Below are 22,633 nucleotides of genomic sequence, written 5' to 3' on the forward strand. Positions count from 1 at the left end.
GCTTAAATTCGGGGGTGACCATGGTTGGACACATAAGAGCCAATTCCAAAAACCTACGGTTGTAGCTGTTAAGGTCGTTCCCTACGGTCTTCAATTGCATAAATTCGATTTCCATCTTTTGAATCTCGGTCCTCGGACAGTATTCCTCGATCATAGCACATTTAAATTCTTCCCAAGGCGTAGCATACGCCTCATCAATTCCTTTCGCTTGGGCCATGGTATTCCACCATGTGAGCGCGCCATCAGACAGCGTGCAAGATGCAAATTTCGTTTTGTTAGCCTCAGAACAATTGCTAACCCTGAATACCGATTCCAACTTTTCGAACCATCTGGTGAGACCGACGGGTCCCTCAGTGCCACTGAAGTAGTGTGGCTTGCAGTTTTGAAATTCCTTGTAAGTACACCCATCTCGGACGACAGGTGGATTGACAGGCGGTGGTGGTGGAACTTGGGGTTGTCTTTCAGCTAGTGCAGCAGCGACTCGCTCGTTAATCATATCCTCAATCTGGGCGGCGGTAGGTGTGGTTCTTCCGTTGGCCATGATGTTCTATACAAACATTTTGACTCAAGTCAAAATCCATTATGCAAATAATAATAATATAGTATATAACAACCAACATGAAAACAGCACAACACATGTTGATTAAGTAATGCAAGCATATATAAGTACCACAAAACCATGATATGATAACGTAAATAGAACACTTGCGCACAAAGTAACAACACAAATTCCATTCATTAATAATAATAAGTTCATACATTACAATAAGTTCGTACATTACATAAGTGAAATATGAAATTACAAAAAGAGATTACAATACAGAATCTAGTACAAAGTCCTACGGCGATGGTGGGTACAAGATGTCCAAAACATGAGTCAACTGCTCCTCGAGCTCAGTAACTCGAGTCTGGAGAATCTCAATCTCCCGCCTCATTTCCTCATTAGAGGAAGATGGTGGGGCAGGTGGTGCTGGCGGTGCAGGTGGAGCCGGTGGTGCTGAAGTGGATGGTCCGGCTCTGGGTGGAGACGGTAATATCAGTGGGTCGGCGGGGTACGGCACCAGCCGTTTACGTGCAGTGATCCTACGACGCCGACCATAAGCGTCAGTGACAGTACGACCGGGAATTATGCCAGCGAAGCGATACCGCTTCTTTGGCGGGGTAGAAGGTGCCTGAATCGGTCGGTCAGCGGGATCCTCCTCATCACTGGAGTCGTCAGATGAGGTGTCGTCTGAAGAAGCATCGGTGGAAGAACCGTCGTCTGAATCATGCGGTGGTGGCGCGGGTGGCTCAACATATCCGAAAGCGGCCAACATCTGTCGGTGTCGGCCTGGCGTAATCACGGCTAAGCGGCCGTCGGCAGTGCGTCGGCAAGGTGTGCGCCAATGATTACGGAAAGGACCCTCCCCAAACTCCGCGGGGATATCTATGCCACCAATGCGAGCCAGTTGCCTCAGGGGTCTGGAAGAAGACGCCGGGATAGGCACACTAGAGCTAGCTCCAGAACTAGAGGCGCCGGGGTCGCCAGTGGGTGTCGGGGCCGGAATGTCAGCAGCAGCAGCAGCAGCAACAGGTGCAGCAGTGGGTGGAACAACGGGGCCTGAGCCGCTCGGGATGTCAGTAGGTGGAATGTCCGACATCTGAACAAGGAAAAATAAATTTTCCATGTCAGTATGTCATAAAGCAAGCAAATAATAGGCCAACAGTTTATATCATGTATAACAATAAGTAGCATGGCAATATCAGTAATCGTACGAAACTAGCATGCAATCGAAAGCAAGTAATAGCATGCAGTAGTGAAATCACGTAGTAGCATACGGCATATAGCAGTAACAGTAAGCAGCAGCATGCAGTAAGTTCAGCGGAAACAAGTAAACTAACAAGTTGTAGATTAGCCCTATTAGTGAATCCTACTCGGGTCGGTCTTAGACTCACTAATGCATCCTAATTCCCTACAACCAATGCTCTGATACCAAATGTGACGCCCCGTACTAAATCATCATGTACGGACCATCATCAACAGGTTCATTACAAGGTTAAGTACTATATGCGTTTTCAAAACAGAGTTTGCATTCATTAATAAAAGTGACGTCATAACATACGTCAATTGTTTTACAAATCAAAGTATGCTTCACTAAGTAGAAACATTAAATAAGTGTGCGTGACCATAATGGTCGTTACATAACATAAGTTCATAAGTAAAAAGTTTGAATGCAACATAAGTAGTCATGCGATAACAACTCTAGGCAGCGGGTTCTACAGCACGACTAGTAAGATAGCGGAAGCGACTTCAAGCACCTGAGAAAATACATGCTTAAAAAGGTCAACACAAAGGTTGGTGAGCTATAGTTTAAGTATAACAGTAATGTAAGTAGGCCACGAGATTTCAGTGCTACAACGAGCGTTTCAAAAGTATGTAAAGGTATATGCTTAACCGTGGGCACCCGGTAACTAACTTAACGTTTAATGTACCCCCTTAAAGTGCACTTGGCAAGTGCGTATAACCTCGAAGTATTAAACACTCGTTAAATGCTAGCGCTACTAGCCCGAGTGGGGATGTCAAACCCTATGGATCCATATCTAAGATTCGCGTTCACGGTTCAAAAACCAATGATTAAACGTTACCGAGCTAAAGGGAATGTTTCTGCCGTTATATAACCCACACATATATAAAGTTTAAGTACTCGTGCCTAGTATGTAAAACATAAAATCCGCATGTATTCTCAGTTCCCAAAATAAGTTAAAGTAAAAAGGGAATGCTATAACTCACAATGATTAGTAGTAATGGTAAGGTATTAGTCGGAAAGTGGTGTGCAAGTAACGGTCCAAACGTCCTCAACCTAAGTCAAATAGCACTAAGTCAATAAGTCGTCTCAAAAGGTTTACAAGTACGTAATTAAGGTCATAAGGGTCATCATCAATCATCATTAAACAAAAGGTAACAAGTAAGACTCGTTTATGAAAGTCGTTTAAAACAAAGGCTGACTTCGGTCAGTCACCACGGCCTCTACCCTTACTGAATTAAGGTGAGACCAGTGGTCATGGCTCCGTCTATGAGTCCCTTAAGTGTGGTAAAATTTACAGAAGCAAACTCGTCTTGGTTTGACCGTGGCGACGGTCTAAGTGCGAGTAGGTCAGAAATTTCTGCACAACGTTAAAGGACATGGTAACGATCGGAGGGCCATAAATCCTAAACCGTAACTCGGATTAAGACGAGTCCTATATGAAAAGTTATCTACTCGAAAAGTTCTATCTAAAAATAAAGGTTAGAACAGCCCAGGTCTACTGGTCTGTTCCAGAAATAGCTGAACAGAAACTTTTGGACAGAAACAGTGGGTTTTAGGTGAGTTCCGGTGTCTTGGTGCTTGATGCTCATCATGGTTCTCATCCTTGATGCGTATAGCTTCAAGTGTACAACTCGTTGATGTGTTAACATCATTTTGACCAAGGTTTGTCCATCATAACTCAAGTGCAAGTGTTGTAAGTGTGTTGATGAACCAAGGTTACATCAAAGCTTAGTTTCAACACTTACATGGACTTTAGTAGTAAAAACAAGTTATAAACTTAAATCAACAACTAGTAAAGTGTATGTAAGCTTAATAGCTTTTGTTTATGACAAATTTAGAAGACCATAAGCTAGATAACTTAGATCCTTTATAAGTTTATGAAGTCATAACTAGTAAGTTATACTTCTTTGTTCTTGAAACTTAAATAGTGTTAACTTTTGTTCAAGAGAAATGAGATCAAGACTAACTTGTAGATCTTGACCAACAACCAACAAACAAGTAAACAAGGTGCATAATATGAAGTAGTAAACTTAAATAAACAAGAAAGGTTCATGGTTGTTCATACTTTAAAGATCCAAACCAAAGTTTGATCTTTAGAAAGTAAACTTGAAAGTTTACTCCATGAACTCCAAGTATGATTCTTTTAATCAACACATGAACTTGTATTCTTTTGAAACAAAATATGTAGAACATAACTAGAGAGATTATGTTCTTGATGTTCTTGTTAAATACAAGATATAAATGAAGAAATCAAACTAGTAAGTTTGTTCTTGAAAGCTAGAAAGTAAGTAACATATAACTAGTAACTACATGTATTCAAACATTAAGTAAGAACAAGTAAACAAACAACAATGATTGATGATGATTAAGGGTTGTATAAATTTGGTTTTAAGAAGAAAAGAAGAAAAGAAAAAGTCTTCAAGATTACTTACAAGAACTAGAGAAAAAGTGAGAGAGAATGAAGCAAGTTTGAGAGGAATCAAGTGTGTGTTTTGAGAGAAGACTTCAAGTGAGTTGTAAATGAAAAATGGAAATCAAAACACCCCATATGGGCATGCTAAAACTCGGCATTCTGCAGCAATTTGGAGGGAGGAAGAAGTTTGTTGGATAATTGCATGTAAAGAAGGCTTAAAGTTGGACAATAAGGTGGTGTGCATGGGGATAGTGAGCCAACAAGATTCCAAATGGTCAAACTAGTTAGTTCCAAGCTAAATGATACTTACAAGCTTCAAGAGTGGGCTAATTAATCCAAGTAATAAGTAGGGTGGGCTTACACTAGTCCATGTACATGTATAAAGCCCAAGTTGTATGCAAGTAACATGTAAGTCCACTAAAAGTCCAACATAAGCCCAAGTAACTAACTAACCATCTTAGTTAATTAAAATGATTAATAAAATTAATCATGAATGTAAATAATACCTTAAAATATTATTCGTGCAAGTTCCGGGTGTCACAAAGACGTTTCGGGCATTTAAAGTTCAAGTACGGGCAATTAAAGCAACATGTAAATGTAATAACATACATTCGATTAATCACACGTATTAATAATAATAATTATTAATAAATAACGTTGGTAAAACCAGGGTCGTTACACAAACAGTACTAAGTCAGTAAATCGTCCGAATAGGTTTAAAAGTATGTAAATAAGGTCTTAAGGGTCATCATCATTCATCATCAAACACAAGGCGTAAAGTAAGTTTCGTTTATGAAAGTAGTTTAAAACAAAGGCTGATTCGGTCAGTCACCACGGCCTCTACCCTTACTGAATTAAGGTGAGACCAGTGTTCATGGCTCCGTCTATGAGTCCTTTAGTTGTGCTAAAATTTACAGAAGCAAACTCATCTTCGTTTGACCGTGGCGAAGGTCTAAGTGCGAGTAGGTCAGAAATTTCTGCACAACGTTAAAAGGACATAGTGACGATCGGAGGGCCATAAATCCTAAACCGTAACTCGGGTTAAGATGGGTCCTATATGAAAAATTATATACTCAAAAAGATCTATCTGAAAATGAAGGTTACAGTAGCCCAGGTGTATTGGTATGTTACAGAAAACAGAGAACAGTGGGCTGTAAACAGAAAAACAGAAAAGTAAATGGGTTCCGGTGGGTTCTTGGTACTCGATGCTTATCACGGTTCTCATCCTTGATGCATATAGCTTCAAGTGTACAACTCATTGATGTGTTTACATCATCTTGACCAAGGTTTGACCATCATAACCCAAGTGCAGTCTAAGACATGAAGCACAACTCACTTAAGTGTTGCAAGTGTTTTGATGAACCAAAGTTTCATCAAAGTCTTAGATTTAGCACATACATGAAATGTAAAAGTAATACTAACTAAGTTTTGACAATTATGACACAAGTGTGAGTCTAAGACATGTAGATCAACTCACTTAAGAGTTGTATGAAGTTGATGAACCAAAGTTACATCAAGGTCTTAGATCTAACACTTACATGAACTTTAAAAGTAAAAACAAGTTATAAACTTGAAGTAAACTTATGAAATCAAGATCTTAAGTAGTAGAACATAGTTCTTAGTTAGATCTTGAAGATCCAAGACTCAAAAGCCTAGATCAAGCATAAGTGTACAAAGTTATAGTTAAAGAAAGCTTATTTATGTGTTCTTGAACTTTCAAGTTAACTTTTAGTTCAAGATTAATGAGATCAAGACTAACTTGTAGTACTTGACCATTTAACTAACAAACATGAAAATAAAGTGCATGATATAAAGTGATAAACTAAGTAAATAAGTAAAAGGTTCATGGTTGTTCATAATTTTAAAGATTCAACCAAAGTTTGATCTTTAAGTAAAGTAAACTTTAAGTTTACTTCAAGAACTACAAGTATGATTTCAACACATGAACTTACAATCTTTGAAACAATAAAAGTAGAATCATAAGCTAGTAAGTTTATGTTCATGTATGTCTTGTAAATACAAGATAAAATGGAGAATCAAACTAGAAAGTTTGGTTCTTAGTAACTAGTAAAGGATGACTACAACAACAAGTAAGTAAGTAACAATAACAAACAAGTAATCAAACAAACAACCAAAGAACAAATGATGATGATGTTTAAGTAGCTGAAGGCTACGGTTTTGCAAAGAAAGAAGAGGAAGAAAAAGCTCAAGTTGCTTACAATGTAGAGAGGAAAAGAGAGAAAGTTGAAAGTGTGTTTGTGTGTGTGTTTTGAAATGAGAGGAAAGTGAGTAAGATGTGATGAGAAAATGCAAACAAAAACTCCTCCTCCTATGCAATATGGCCGACGGTTTTTGGCTCCATGGGGGGGAGGGATTAGTTCATTGGTCACTTGCATGTAGAGCTTCAAAAGGGTGGTTAATAGATGGGGTTTCATGGGGATTATGAGCTAACAAGATTCCAAGTGTATAAAACTAACTAGTTACAAGTCTAAGTAATACTTACACAAGTAAATGGGCTAACCAATCCTTGTAAGATGTAGGGTGGGCTTATAAGCCCACATTCATGAGTCCATTACACTAATCATGCCCAAGTTCAAGTATTAACAATTAAATCCAATTAAAGCCCAAGTAACTAACTAATAACCTTAGTTAATTAAAATGATTAATAAAATAAATCATGAATGCAAATAATATCTAAAAATATTATTCGTGAAAGTTTCGTGTGTCACAAAGACGTTTCAGGCAATTAAAGTCAAGTACGGGCAATCATGGCAACATGTAAATGTAATAACATATATTCGTTTAATAACACGTATTAATAATAATAATTATTAATAAATAAACGTAGGAAAATCCAGGGTCGTTACATTACCCACCTGTTAAAAAAAATTTCGTCCCGAAATTTTAAGCTGAGGTAGATGGAGGAGTCGGGAAAAGGTGAGGATACTTCCGCATCATTTGATCCTCTCGTTCCCAAGTAAACTCAGGTCCTCGTTTGGCATTCCATCGCACTCGGACGATTGGAATCTTGTTGCTTTTCAAAGTTTTGATCTCACGATCTATAATTTCAACAGGTTCTTCCACAAAGTGAAGTTTGTCGTCAATCGTAAGTTCTTCAAGTGGTATGATAAGTTCAGGTGCAGCAAGACACTTCTTCAAGTTTGACACATGGAAGGTAGGATGAACTGAGCTCAATTGTGCTGGTAGATCCAGACAGTAAGCAACGGGTCCAACACGTTCCAAGATTTCAAAAGGACCAATGTATCGTGGGTTTAACTTTCCACGTTTTCCAAAATGGATCACACCTTTCCAAGGTGCAACCTTCAACATTACACGATCACCAACGTTGAATTCAAAGTCTTTACGTTTAAGATCGGCATAACTCTTTTGACGATCGCGGGCAGTCTTATGTCTAACTTGAATCTGGGCAATCTTCTCCGTGGTTTTGTGGACTACCTCGGGTCCGGTGATTTGCTTCTCGCCTACTTCGGCCCAACAAATAGGAGATCGGCACTTGCGGCCATACAATGCTTCAAAAGGTGCGGCATTAATGCTCGAGTGATAACTGTTGTTGTACGAGAATTCGGCGAGTGGCAAATGCCTTTCCCAGGCCTTTCCAAAATCAATGACACATGCACGCAACATGTCCTCCAAAGTCTGAATCGTTTGTTCACTTTCCCCGCCAGTCTGAGGGTGATAAGCAGTACTCATGTCAAGACGAGTTCCCATGGCTTCCTGCAAAGAACGCCAAAATCTAGAAGAAAAACGGGGGTCGCGATCTGAGATGATTGATAAAGGTACACCATGACGAGATACAACCTCCTTGATGTATAGTTGATCAAGCCTCTCCATTGTATCGGTCTCTTTCATCGCTAAGAAGTGTGCAGATTTGGTGAGGCGGTCAACAATAACCCAAATAGTATCGTATCCGCCCACCGTCTTTGGTAGCTTGGTGATGAAATCCATCGTTATCCTTTCCCACTTCCATTGTGGGATTTCCGGTTGTTAAAGTAACCCAGAAGGTCTCTGATGCTCGGCTTTAACCTTCGAGCAAGTCAAACACTTTCCAACATAAGTTGCAACGTCCTTCTTAAGATTCTGCCACCAATACTGTTCTTTAAGGTCGTGGTACATTTTACCTACTCCGGGGTGAATCGAATATCTCGATTTGTGTGCTTCATCAAGTATAAGGTTCTGTAGATCTCCATAAAAAGGTACCCAAATTCTTCCGGCATAACATCAGAGTCCAGACTCCCTAACCTCGAATCGAGAGACAAGTATGTTCAAATGTTCGTGAGATATGTTCTCCTTCTTGAGAGCCTCATCTTGGGCTACTCTGATCTGACTGTTGAGGTTCGAATGGATGGTGATGTTCAGAGCCCTAACACGAAGAGGTGTCGTCCTCTCCTTTCGGCTTAAAGCGTCAGCTACAACATTGGCCTTGCCAGGATGATAACGGAGTTCACAATCATAGTCGTTGAGCGTCTCGATCCATCGACGTTGTCTCATATTCAATTGCTTCTGATCGAATATGTGTTGGAGACGCTTGTGATCGGTGAAGATAGTGCTCTTAGTTCCATACAAATAGTGTCTCCACAATTTGAGAGCAAAGACAAGGGTTCCAAGTTCAAGATCGTGAGTAGTGTAGTTCCGCTTGTGAATCTTCAATTGGCGGGAGGCATAAGCGATAACCTTTGAGCGTTGCATCAGTACACAACCAAAACCACTCTTCGAAGCATCGCAATAAACAACAAAGTCGTTACTGCCCTCAGGAAGTGATAGGATAGGTGCGGAGGTTAACTTCTTCTTCAAAGTTTGGAATGCTGATTCGTGTGCGGGTTCCCAAATGAACTTTTTGCCCTTGTGAGTCAGTGCGGTCAAAGTCCGCGCAATCAGAGAAAATCCTTCAATGAACCTTCGGTAGTAACCGGCGAGACCTAGGAATTGGCGAATATGCGTCGGAGTAGTGGGGGTCTTCCACTTGCTTATAGCTTCAATCTTGGTGGGATCAACTTTGATACCCTGGTCGCTCACAACATGACCCAGAAACTGGACTTCCTTCAACCAAAATTCACACTTGGAGAATTTGGCGTAAAGTTGCTCTTGCCTCAAGAGTTCAAGTACTAGTCGGAGGTGTTGCTCATGCTCTTCTTCGCTCTTAGAGTAGATGAGGATATCATCTATGAAGACGATAACAAACTTATCCAGGTACGGCTTGCAGACACGATTCATGAGATCCATGAACACAGCAGGTGCATTTGTCAAACCGAATGGCATCACGAGAAACTCATAATGACCATAACGAGTTCTAAATGCAGTCTTCATTACATCGCTTTCTTTCACCCTCAACTGGTGATAACCGGATCGCAAATCGATCTTTGGGTAGACGCTCGATCCTTGTAGTTGGTCAAAAAGATCATCAATTCGGGGAAGAGGATACCGATTCTTGATTGTCAATTTGTTGAGTTCACGGTAGTCGATATACATACGAAAGGATCCATCCTTCTTCTTCACAAACAACACAGGTGCGCCCCAAGGCGAGAAACTTGGTTGAATAAATCCACGATCTAACAGCTCCTGTAGTTGACTCTGTAATTCTTGCATCTCGGAAGGTGCGAGTCTATAAGGTGCGTGAGCTATAGGTGCAGCTCCTGGCACTAAGTCTATTTGAAACTCTACTGCTCTCTGCGACGGCAATCCAGGCAATTCTTCAGGGAAGACATCGGAAAATTCGTTCACTATTCGAACGTCGTTCACGCTCTTCACCTCAGTTTCTACTGTTTTCACATGCGCTAGGACAGCAAGATGTCCCTTCTTCATAATCTTTTGCGCTTTCACGCAACTAATGAGGTTCAACTTCGAGGTACATCTCTCTCCATAGATAACCAGTAGCTCGCCATCTCCGTGTGGTATACGAAGAGCTTTATCTCCACAAATAATATCAGCCTTTATCTTGCTCAACCAATCCATACCGACTATCACGTCAAAACTTCCCAGTTTGATGGGTATCAAATCGATTTCGAAATCTGCACCAGCTATGTTGATAATAGCTCCACTACTAATATGGTCAACCTTTTCAAGTTTTCCATTGGCGACCTCGACAAGCATACTCTCTTTTAACGGGACTAATGACCAATTAATCTTATCGCAAAAATGTCTACATACATAACTTCTATCCGCACCAGTATCAAACAAGACAGAAGCTAAAAGATTATTGATTTTGAATATACCTGTCACCAAGTCGGGGTTTTCACGTGCGTACCTTGCATTAACATTGAAAGCTCTAGCGCGGGGTGGTCCGCCGTCTTTTCGCTTATTTGGACACGCATTTTTGAAATGGCCCATCTGCCCGCATTCGTAACACCTCTTCGGCCCGTTGGTGTTCGGCTTCCCATTCAAAGTGGTGACCTTGCAGTCTTTTCCAACATGCCCAGACCGTTGGCACTTCTCGCAGACAACATTGTAATACCCAGTGTGGTGTTTGTAACACCTCTTGCATTGAGGTAGGGTTCCTTTGTAGTTCGGGTTGGAGTTGGTGTTGTTGTTGGGGTTTCCACCGTTGTTGTTTCTTCTGAAACCCTCATGTCGTTTCGCCGGGTTCTGTTCATAGTTTCTTCCCCTGTTGTTGTTGTGGTTATCCCATTTGCGCTTCTCACTAGTACCTGCTTCAGACTTAGTTTTCTCCGGTTCATCGATGGTTATCTAATTCATTAAAGTATGCGCTATGCGCATCGCTTCGGGAACATTCGGTGGTTTGGATGAGGTGACGTTTCCTTTGATGGACTTAGGGAGTCCCCAGAAGTATCTCTCCATACGCTTGAATTCCGGGGTGACCATGGTCGGACACATCAGGGCTAGTTCCAAAAATCTCCTGTTGTAACCATCAAGGTCGTTCCCAACGGCCTTTAACTGCATGAATTCCATCTCCATCTTTTGGATTTTGGTTCTCGGACAATACTCCTCAATCATGGCACACTTAAATTCTTCCCATGGCGTAGCATACGCCTCATCAATGCCTTGTTCCTGTGCCATTGTGTTCCACCACGTGAGCGCACCGTCAGACAGCGTGCAAGAAGCAAATTTAGTTTTGTTGTCCTCCGAACAGTTGCTAACTCGGAATACTGATTCAAGTTTCTCGAACCATCTGGTGAGACCAACCGGTCCCTCAGTGCCGCTGAAGTTATGTGGTTTACAGCTCTGGAATTCCTTGTAAGTACACCCATTTCGAACGGGTTGAATAACCGGTGGTGGTGGCAGTGGCAGTGGAGCTTGGGGTTGCATTTCTGCAATGGCTGCGGCTACACGTTCTTGGATCATCTCTTCAATTTGAGCAGCAGTAGGTGTGGATCGACCGTTAGCCATGGTGTTCTATACAAACATTTTGACTCAAGTCAAAATTCAGCATTCAATATATAATAATATAGTATATAACAGCCAACATGTAAATAGAACAACACATGTTAATTAAGTAACGCAAGTTGATACAAGTACCGCAAAACACCATACAGTAACGTAAATAGAACACTTGTGCAAAAAGTAACATCACAAAGTTTCCATTCATTAATAATAAGTTTCATACATCATGATAGATTCGTACAACACATAAGTGAAATATGAAACTACAACTAGATTACATCATGAAATCTAATACAAAGGTCCTACGGTGAAGGTGGGTGTAGGATGTCTAAAACCTGAGCCAACTGCTCCTCGAGCTCAGTAACCCGAGCTCGGAGGATTCCCACCTCCCTTGTCAATTCCTCGAGAGTGGGAGATGGTGGGGGCAGATGGTGCAGGTGGTGCCGGTGGTGCCGGTGGTGCGGGTGGTGCAGACCTCACAAAACGAGGTGCAGACGTTCCGGCTCCAGAAATAGTCAGTACGTAACGGGGTGCCTTACGTACTTGTGGGTCGGCAGGGTACGGCACAAGCCGCTTACGAGCAGTAACCCTACGACGTCGACCAAACGCGTCAGTGAAGGCTCGTCCTAAGTTGATCCCCGGAATGATGGTACCGTCGAAGCGATACTGCTTCTTCGGCGGGGTGGAGGGTGGCTGAATAGGTATATCAACATTGTCCTCATCATCACTGGAGTCTGATGAAGAATCATCTGATGAAGAATCGGCGGATGATGAGTCATCCGAATCATGTGGCGGTGGCACGGGTGGCTGAACTGGCAGTCCGAAGGCGGCCAACATCTCTCTGTGTCTGCCTGGCGGAATCGGCACTAAACGTCCATTAGCAGCGCGTCAGCACGGCATGCGCATATGGTTACGGAATGACCCTTCCCCGAACTCCGCGGGAATCACAACACCACCGATGTGGGGCTGTGGCCCCGAGGATCCGGGAGCAGACGGAGCTGGAATCTCCATAGGGTCCACGTGTCCGTCAGTAGTAGCCACTGGTGCAGGCGGCTGGCTGCTAGTCCCGGAAGACGAAGCGCCGGGGTCACTGGTGCGTGTCGAGATCGGTGTGTCAGCAGCAGCAGCAGGTGGGGTGGCTGACGAGTCTAAACTGCCCAAAACGATAGCAGGTGGAACATCCGATATCTGAAAAAGGAAAAATAAATTTTCCATGTCAGTAAGTCATAAAGCAAGCACGTATTAGGCCAGCAGTTTAAATCATGTATAACAATAAGTAGCATGGAAATAATAACGAATCGTACAGAAGTAGCATGCAATCGAAAGCAAGTAATATCATACAGTAGTGAAATCATGTAATATCATACGACATATGGCAGTAAAAGTAAGCAGCAGCATGCAGTAAGTTCAGCGAAAACAAGTAAACTAGCAAGTTGTAGATTAGTCCTATTAGTGAATCCTACTCGGGTCGGTCTTAGACTCACTAATGCAACCTAATTCCCTACAACCAATGCTCTGATACCAAATGTGATGCCCCGTACAAAACCATCGTGTACGAATCATCAACAACAGGATCATTACAAGGTTAAGTACTATATGCTGTAATAAAAGAAGTTGCATTCACGATAAAAAGGTGACGTCATAACCGACATCAAATGTTTTACACCAACAGTATGCTTCTACGAATAGCAAGCATGAATAAATGTATGTGACCCTTAGGTCGTTACAAAACATAGTTTCAAAAGTATAAAAGTTTGAATGCAAGATAAACAGTTCATGCGGTGATAACACTAGAGCAGCGGGTGTCTACGGCAAGACTAGCACGACAGCGGAAGCAAATAACCTTAAGCACCTGAGAAAAACATGCTTAAAAACGTCAACACAAAGGTTGGTGAGCTATAGTTTAAGTATAACAGTAATGTAAGGTAGGCTACGAGATTTCAGTGCTACAAAGAGCGTTTCAAAACAGTATGATAAAGTATATGTTAACCGTGGGCACTTGGTAACTAACTTAACGTTTATACCCCCTGAAAGTACACTTGGCAAGTGCGTATGTTTATGAAGTATTAAACACTCGTTAAATGCTAGCGCTACTAGCCCGAGTGGGGATGTCAAACCCTATGGATTCATATCTAAGATTCGCGTTCACCGGTTCAAAAACCAATGACTAAACGTTACCGAGCTAAAGGGAATGTTTCTGCCGTTATATAACCCCACACATATATAAAGTTTAAGTACTCGTGCCTAGTATGTAAAACATAAAATCCGCATGTATTCTCAGTTCCCAAAATAAGGTAAAGTAAAAAGGGAATGCTATAACTCACAATGATAAAGTAGCGGTAAAGTATGACTCGGAAAGTAAGCAAGCAATGAAGGTTGTCCAAACGGGTCCTCAACCTAAGTCAAACAGTACTAAGTCAGTAAATCGTCCGAATAAGTTTAAAATTATGTAAATAAGGTCTTAAGGGTCATCATCATTCATCATCAAACACAAGGCGTAAAGTAAGTTTCGTTTATGAAAGTAGTTTAAAACAAAGGCTGACTTCGGTCAGTCACCACGGCCTCTACCTTTACTAATTAAGGTGAGACCAGTGGTCATGGCTCCGTCTATGAGTCCTTTAGTTGTGGTAAAATTTACAGAAGCAAACTCGTCTTCGTTTGACCGTGGCGACGGTCTAAGTGCGAGTAGGTCAGAAATTTCTGCACAACGTTAAAAGGACATAGTGACGATCGGAGGGCCATAAATCCTAAACCGTAACTCGGGTTAAGACGAGTCCTATATGAAAAATTATCTACTCGAAAAGATATATCTGAAAATCAAGGTTACAGTAGCCAAGGTGTACTGGTATGTACAGAAAACAGAGAACAGTGGGCTGTAAACAGAAAAACAGAAAAGTAAATGGGTTCCGGTGGGTTCTTGGTACTCGATGCTTATCACGGTTCTCATCCTTGATGCATATAGCTTCAAGTGTACAACTTGTTGATGTGTTTGTATCATCTTGACCAAGGTTTGACCATCATAACCCAAGTGCAAGTCTAAGACATGAAGCACAACTCACTTAAGTGTTGCAAGTGTTTTGATGAACCAAAGTTTCATCAAAGTCTTAGATTTAGCACATACATGAAATGTAAAAGTAATACTAACTAAGTTTTGACAATTATGACATAATTGTGAGTCTAAGACATGTAGATCAACTCACTTAAGAGTTGTATGAAGTTGATGAACTAAAGTTACATCAAGGTCTTAGATCTAACACTTACATGAACTTTAAAAGTAAAAACAAGTTACAAACTTGAAGTAAACTTATGAAATCAAGATCTTAAGTAGTAGAACATAGTTCTTAGTTAGATCTTGAAGATCCAAGACTCAAAAGCCTAGATCAAGCATAAGTGTACAAAGTTATAGTTAAAGAAAGCTTATTTATGTGTTCTTGAACTTTCAAGTTAACTTTTAGTTCAAGATTAATGAGATCAAGACTAACTTGTAGTACTTGACCATTTAACTAACAAACATGAAATTAAAGTGCATGATATAAAGAGATAAACTAAGTAAATAAGTAAAAGGTTCATGGTTGTTCATACTTTTAAAGATTCAACCAAAGTTTGATCTTTAAGTAAAGTAAACTTTAAGTTTACTTCAAGAACTACAAGTATGATTTCAACACATGAACTTACAATCTTTGAAACAATAAAAGTAGAATCATAAGCTAGTAAGTTTATGTTCATGTATGTCTTGTAAATACAAGATAAAATGGAGAATCAAACTAGAAAGTTTGGTTCTTAGTAACTAGTAAAGGATGACTACAACAACAAGTAAGTAAGTAACAATAACAAACAAGTAATCAAACAAACAACCAAAGAACAAATGATGATGATGTTTAAGTAGCTAAAGGCTATGGTTTTGCAAAGAAAGAAGAGGAAGAAAAAGCTCAAGTTGCTTACAATGTAGAGAGGAAAAGAGAGAAAGTTGAAAGTGTGTTTATATGTGTGTTTTGAAATGAGAGGAAAGTGAGTAAGATGTGATGAGAAAATGCAAACAAAAACTCCTCCTCCTATGCAATATGGCCGACGGTTTTTGGCTCCATGGGGGGGAGGGATTAGTTCATTGGTCACTTGCATGTAGAGCTTCAAAAGGGTGGTTAATAGATGGGGTTTCATGGGGATTATGAGCTAACAAGATTCCAAGTGTATAAAACTAACTAGTTACAAGTCTAAGTAATACTTACACAAGTAAATGGGCTAACCAATCCTTGTAAGATGTAGGGTGGGCTTATAAGCCCACATTCATGAGTCCATTACACTAATCATGCCCAAGTTCAAGTATTAACAATTAAATCCAATTAAAGCCCAAGTAACTAACTAATAACCTTAGTTAATTAAAATGATTAATAAAATAAATCATGAATGCAAATAATATCTAAAAATATTATTCGTGAAAGTTTCGTGTGTCACAAAGACGTTTCGGGCAATTAAAGTCAAGTACGGGCAATCATGACAACATGTAAATGTAATAACATACATTCGTTTAATCACACGTATTAATAATAATAATTATTAATAAATAAACATTGGAAAATCCAGGGTCGTTACACTGTTCGTCCATTTACTTTATCTGTCTTGTGTAGTGTAGCCGATATAGTAGTGTTCCTTATGTTATATAGCTTCGGTTGTATTTTGATCTTTTGAAAAACGCGTTTTTCTCACCTAGTTGGTGAGCCGTTTGATTAGGATTGATGTGTAGTTGTTTGAGCTCGTTTAGGAATCTATTGTATCGGTTGTACGAGTTGATCTCCGAATCAGTTATTAATTTTATCGTTTTTTTTGCAAAAAAAAAAAAAAAAAAAAAAAAAAAGCCAACCTGTATTCCTCTTGGGTAAAAGTTAGAAATTGACTTTCAAAAAAAAAAAATTGTAAAAAGTACACCGAATAATAATTTAAAAAAGAAATATTATTTTTTTTTTTTTTACTATTTACCACTATCATTTATTTCAAAAAATGTCGGGTAGCAGGCAAGTAGCACATGTGTATGTGTGTATATATATATATACAATACCATGATACCTGAAATAGCATCATATCATCTTAAATTTAACACTCAATCTATCAAACAAACAAAAGATTGATAGGTTCAACAAATGAAACCATGATGATTGCTTCTATTGCATCTTGGTTTACACCAACTGTTATTTTTTGTGTCACAAATCTCATTATTGCCACTATATTCATCGCTTCAAACAACAATAACAACAAACAACATGACCAAAATGTTCACGGTGATTCAATGAGTCGAATCGGTAGAGTTTCTTCGTTTCTCGATCGAGCCAGATCGATAAACTTATCTTCTAATTATACACCCAACACCACAACCACTTCTGAATCACTAAACCACTATGCATCAAAACCTAAAACCGCCACTTACACGTCATCGAGTCGACTCGCTCAATCCATTCATGTAACTCCACCGAGTCAACTCGTTCCTACACCTTCACTACTTGAACGAGTTAAGTCAATTAAACTCACATCCGAGTCATCACCTGGTCAACTCGAACGAGTTCCTTCGTTTTTTGACCGAGTCAAATCGTTCAAAATCTCATCTCCATTTACGTCACCGGATACGGATACGGTTTCGGATCCGGATCCAAGTCATAACAATTCGGATCATAATGTGATTAGGAGCAAGTCTGAGAAGAAGAGTAAGGTGAACAATAAGCTGAAATCGGTGGATCATCAAATGAAGAAGTCGCGTAGCGCAATGAGGCTTGCGAAAGATGATGACGTGGACGTTGACTTGCGACGACCGGCGACGACTAGAGAACGACGGAGTAATGATGTGGATGAAGAAGTTGATGCAAAAGCTGATCATTTTATTAGTAAGTTTAAACAACAATTGAAATTACAACGTCTAGAGTCACTTATTAGGTACAATGAGAGATTGAATAGAAGATATTAATTATATATTCGTTAGAATATTAAGAATAAATGGTTAATGATCGGAAATTAGTTATGTGATTTTTATTGTATGAGAAGGTGGTGGAACTTGGAAGAGTACTGTAAATGAGTAATTTGGTATTGTTCGTGTTTCATTTTTAGATGTTTTAACTAGAAAAAAATTCGACCACACGTTGTTGCGGTTGTATTCGACGCGCGGTCGAGTTTGGATATACGTTGTTTGATGCCTAATATATCTAGTAAGTTGGGTTGTTTGTTGGACGTGTATGTATATGTATGTAATATAGCCAGAAATATTTAATTTTTTTTAACGATGTCCGTTTCCCGTATAGTTAGTCGCGTTGTGTTCGTAAAATTATTTCGAGTTAAACGGTGGTATCGGAAAAATTTAACTAGCACCGAGCGAGAATATAGTGCCCGTTATCTAGTGTTTTTTAACGATGTCCGTTTCGTACGTAGTTAGTCCCGTTGTGTTCATTAGATTTTTTCGAGTTGAACGGTGGTCTCGAAAAAATTTAACTCGCACCGAGCGAGAAGATAGGGCCCGTGAAAAATTCGGGTGAAATTAGCTTCTTTTATTTTAATAAAATTATATCTTTAATTTGGCGCGTATTTTAACATATAGTATAATATAATATAATATAATGATTTAATTTTAAATGAATTAAAGGCTCGGATTAGATTTGATTTATGAATTAACATAAACATTTGACAACGAGCCTGAATTAATACTTAGCGTATTGACTTTTGACAAAACAAAACATTAAGATGCAACTATCGACAAGTATTTTAGTGTATAGAAAAGTATTTTAGTGTATAGAAATATAGAGGAATATTCATTTGAATTCATAAATTAAGTTGAGATCAAAGAGATCAATGAGAGTGTGACATGTGGCGCGAAATCACATGTGATTGAAAAAAAATTTCAAAAAATTTTTTTTTTAGAAAAAAAATGTTTTTTTAAAAAAAAAATTTTGGAAATTTTTTTTTTTAAATTTTTTTCTCAAATTTTTTTCTACAATCACATGTGATTTACCTGCACAATCACATGTGATTGAATTTGATATGCATAATCACATGTGATTGGATTTAACATGCATAATCACGTGTGATTATAAAAAAAAATTCGAAAAAAAATTTTCAAAAAAAAAAATTGCGAAAATTTTTTTTTTCAAAAAAAAAAATTAATTTTTTTTTTCTCCAATCACATGTGATTTTCGCGCCACATGTCGCGCTCTCATTGGTCCCTTGGATTTTAAGCAAATTAATGGATGCAAGTGATTTCAACTCATACAAATATATAATAAACCATGAGTGTGGTGGTTGAATGGTTATGACCCTGGCCTTCCATAGTGGAGGTCATAGGTTCGATTCCAAGCACCCACAGTTATCCACTCATGGTCACGGAGGTTCGCCTGCAATGACTCCGAGCTGCTCGCGTAGCGAGTAGTCGCCCTGGGATTAGTCAAGTTGACCGTTTGGATACCCAGGTAAAAAAAAATACAAATATATAATAAATCTAAACATATAGCGTAAAATTAATAATATTAGTTAATTTTCTTGTTTTTTATGGACATCAGTCTGGGATCACTCAGGAGACTTAACCACCCACGTGTTCATCTCTCGTAATTGCATAACCCGCCCCAGCTACTGCGTTGGAGGAAACCCGGACCAATCCGAGGACATGGCCGAGGTTTTTTCGTTCGTTCGTTGATGCGGAATTGTTGTTTTAATTTGATTAACGGATCGTAAGAATCTAGATGTTAATATAATTCTTATACGGACATTTCATGATAATAATAACAATATGCATATTTCAATGAACTAGTTGAAACTGAATATAGAAATTGAATGTGATAGTTGAATATGAAGCCTCTGAGACGACCCGTTCTAATCCATAAGGACGAATACAATAACATTTGGTTACATCGCGAGGTACCAGACCTCTATATGATACATTTTACAAACATTGCATTCGTTTTTAAAAGACAAACTTCCAATACATCGAAAGTTGACAGATATGCATATCCTTTCATAATATATCCAAACTATGAATGACTTAATATTAATCTTGGTGAATTCAACGACTCGAATGCAACGTCTTTTGAAATATGTCATGAATGACTCCAAGTGATATCTCTAAAATGAGCAAATGCACAGCGGAAGATTTCTTTCATACCTGAGAATAAACATGCATTCAAGTGTCAACCAAAAGGTTGGTGAGTTCATTCGTTTATCATAAACAATCATTTTCATCATTTTAATAGACCACAAGATTTTCATTTCCATTTCTCATAAATATACGTCCCATGCATAGAGACAAAAATCATTCATATGGATTGAACACCTGGTAACCGACCTTAACAAGATGCATATAGAATATCCCCATCATTCCGGGACACCCATCGGACATGATAAAATCGAAGTACTAAAGCATTCCAAATTTCAGAATGGGACTTGTTGGGCCCGATAGATCTATCTTTAGGATTCGCGTCAATTTGGGGGTCTGTTCCCAAATTCTTAGGCTACCAAGCTAAAAGGGGCATATTCGGCTTCGATCCATTCAACCATATAATGTAGTTTCAATTACTTGTGTCTATTTCGTAAAACAGTTATAAAAATAGCGCATGTATTCTCTGTCCCAAAAATATATATTGCAAAAGCATTTAAAAAAGAAGCAAATGAAACTCACCATACTGTATTTTGTAGTAAAAATACATATGACTATATTGAATAATGCAGGGTTGGCCTCGGATTCACGAACCTATATCATTTGTGTATATGTGTGTGTGTGTGTATATATATATATATATATATATATATATATATATATATATATATATTAAAACATATAATCGTAACTGAACAAATTTATTTATTATATCTTAATTTATATATTATATATATTTAATTTGTGTATATATCCAAAATGATTAATATTATTATAGTTATATATAGATATATCTGTTTAGTGTTATAGTAAAAATGCCTAAATTGTTATATATGAGTATTTCTAAAATAATTTGTTAATATAGTTAATATATACTTATAATAATATTTTTCAAACTTTTATTTTTATCTTCATAATACTTTTAATAACAATGATATTGTTATTACTAATAATCATAATACTTTTTGTTTTAAAATGATAACTTTAAATAAATGATTAGTAATGATAATAAGTTTTAATAATAATAATAGCACTTTATTAAATATAATAATAATAATAATAAAAATGTTAAGATAGTACTTATAACAATAATAATGATATTAATGATATTACAAATTTTAAATGTGGTACTATACTAATAGAAATGATACTAATATCAATATTAATGAAAAACAATACTGTTATTATTTTCATAATAATACTAATATTATTCATAATGGTATCTAATATTCTAATAATGTTAATAAATGATATTTTTATAGATATACCTATGTTAGTAACAATATTAATAATAATTTTTGTGTTACTTATTGAAATGTCCCGTTCTTATTGATTAAAAACGTTCCATATTAATTGATTTCGTTGCGAGGTTTTGACCTCTATATGAGACGTTTTTCAAAGACTGCATTCATTTTTAAAATAAACCATAACCTTTATTTCATAAATAAAGGTTTAAAAAGCTTTACGTAGATTATCAAATAATGATAATCTAAAATATCCTGTTTACGCACGACCATTACATAATGGTTTACAATACAAATATGTTACATCGAAATCAGTTTCTTGAATGCAGTTTTTACACAATATCATACAAACATGGACTCCAAATCTTGTCCTTATTTTAGTATTCAACAGCGGAAGCTCTTAGTATTCACCTGAGAATAAACATGCTTTAAACGTCAACAAAAATATTGGTTTAACCTATATATATCAAATCGTAACAATAGACCACAAGATTTTATATTTCAATACACATCCCATACATAGAGATAAAAATCATTCATATGGTGAACACCTGATAATCGACATTAACAAGATGCATATATAAGAATATCCCCATCATTCCGGGACACCCTTCGGATATGATATAAATTTCGAAGTACTAAAGCATCCGGTACTTTGGATGGGGTTTGTTAGGCCCAATAGATCTATCTTTTTAGGATTTGCGTCAATTAGGGTGTATGTTCCCTAATTCTTAGATTACCAGACTTAATAAAAAGGGGCATATTCGATTTCGATAATTCAACCATAGAATGTAGTTTCACGTACTTGTGTCTATTTTGTAAATCATTTATAAAACCTGCATGTATTCTCATCCCAAAAATATTAGATTTTAAAAGTGGGACTATAACTCACTTTCACAGATTTTTACTTCGTCGGGAAGTAAGACTTGGCCACTGGTTGATTCACGAACCTATAACAATATATACATATATATCAAAGTATGTTCAAAATATATTTACAACACTTTTAATATATTTTGATGTTTTAAGTTTATTAAGTCAGCTGTCCTCGTTAGTAACCTACAACTAGTTGTCCACAGTTAAATGTACAGAAATAAATCGATAAATATTATCTTGAATCAATCCATGACCCAGTGTATACGTATCTCTGTATTGATCACAACTCAAACTATATATATTTTGAAATCAACCTCAACCCTGTATAGCTAACTCCAACATTCACATATAGAGTGTCTATGGTTGTTCCGAAATATATATAGATGTGTCGACATGATAGGTCGAAACATTGTATACGTGTCTATGGTATCTCAAGATTACATAATATACAATACAAGTTGATTAAGTTATGGTTGGAATAGATTTGTTACCAATTTTCATGTAGCTAAAATGAGAAAAATTATCCAATCTTGTTTTACCCATAACTTCTTCATTTTAAATCCGTTTTGAGTGAATCAAATTGCTATGGTTTCATATTGAACTCTATTTTATGAATCTAAACAGAAAAAGTATAGGTTTATAGTCGGAAAAATAAGTTACAAGTCGTTTTTGTAAAGGTAGTCATTTCAGTCGAAAGAACGACGTCTAGATGACCATTTTAGAAAACATACTTCCACTTTGAGTTTAACCATAATTTTTGGATATAGTTTCATGTTCATAATAAAAATCATTTTCCTAGAATAACAACTTTTAAATCAAAGTTTATCGTAGTTTTTAA

General features: G+C 37.8%; 1 protein-coding gene across 1 annotated transcript; it reads left to right on the plus strand.

The window, feature by feature from the left end:
- The first annotated feature begins 16,646 nt into the window (after positions 1–16,646).
- On the plus strand, positions 16,647–17,651 carry LOC139854961 (pathogen-associated molecular patterns-induced protein A70-like). Its single transcript, XM_071844231.1, has one exon. The coding sequence runs from the start codon at positions 16,700–16,702 to the stop codon at positions 17,504–17,506; it is 807 nt and encodes a 268-aa protein (XP_071700332.1). The 5' UTR covers positions 16,647–16,699; the 3' UTR covers positions 17,507–17,651.
- The last annotated feature ends 4,982 nt before the right edge of the window (positions 17,652–22,633 follow it).

The sequence above is a fragment of the Rutidosis leptorrhynchoides genome, chromosome 6, assembly GCF_046630445.1.
Source record: "Rutidosis leptorrhynchoides isolate AG116_Rl617_1_P2 chromosome 6, CSIRO_AGI_Rlap_v1, whole genome shotgun sequence".
NCBI lineage: Eukaryota > Viridiplantae > Streptophyta > Magnoliopsida > Asterales > Asteraceae > Rutidosis > Rutidosis leptorrhynchoides.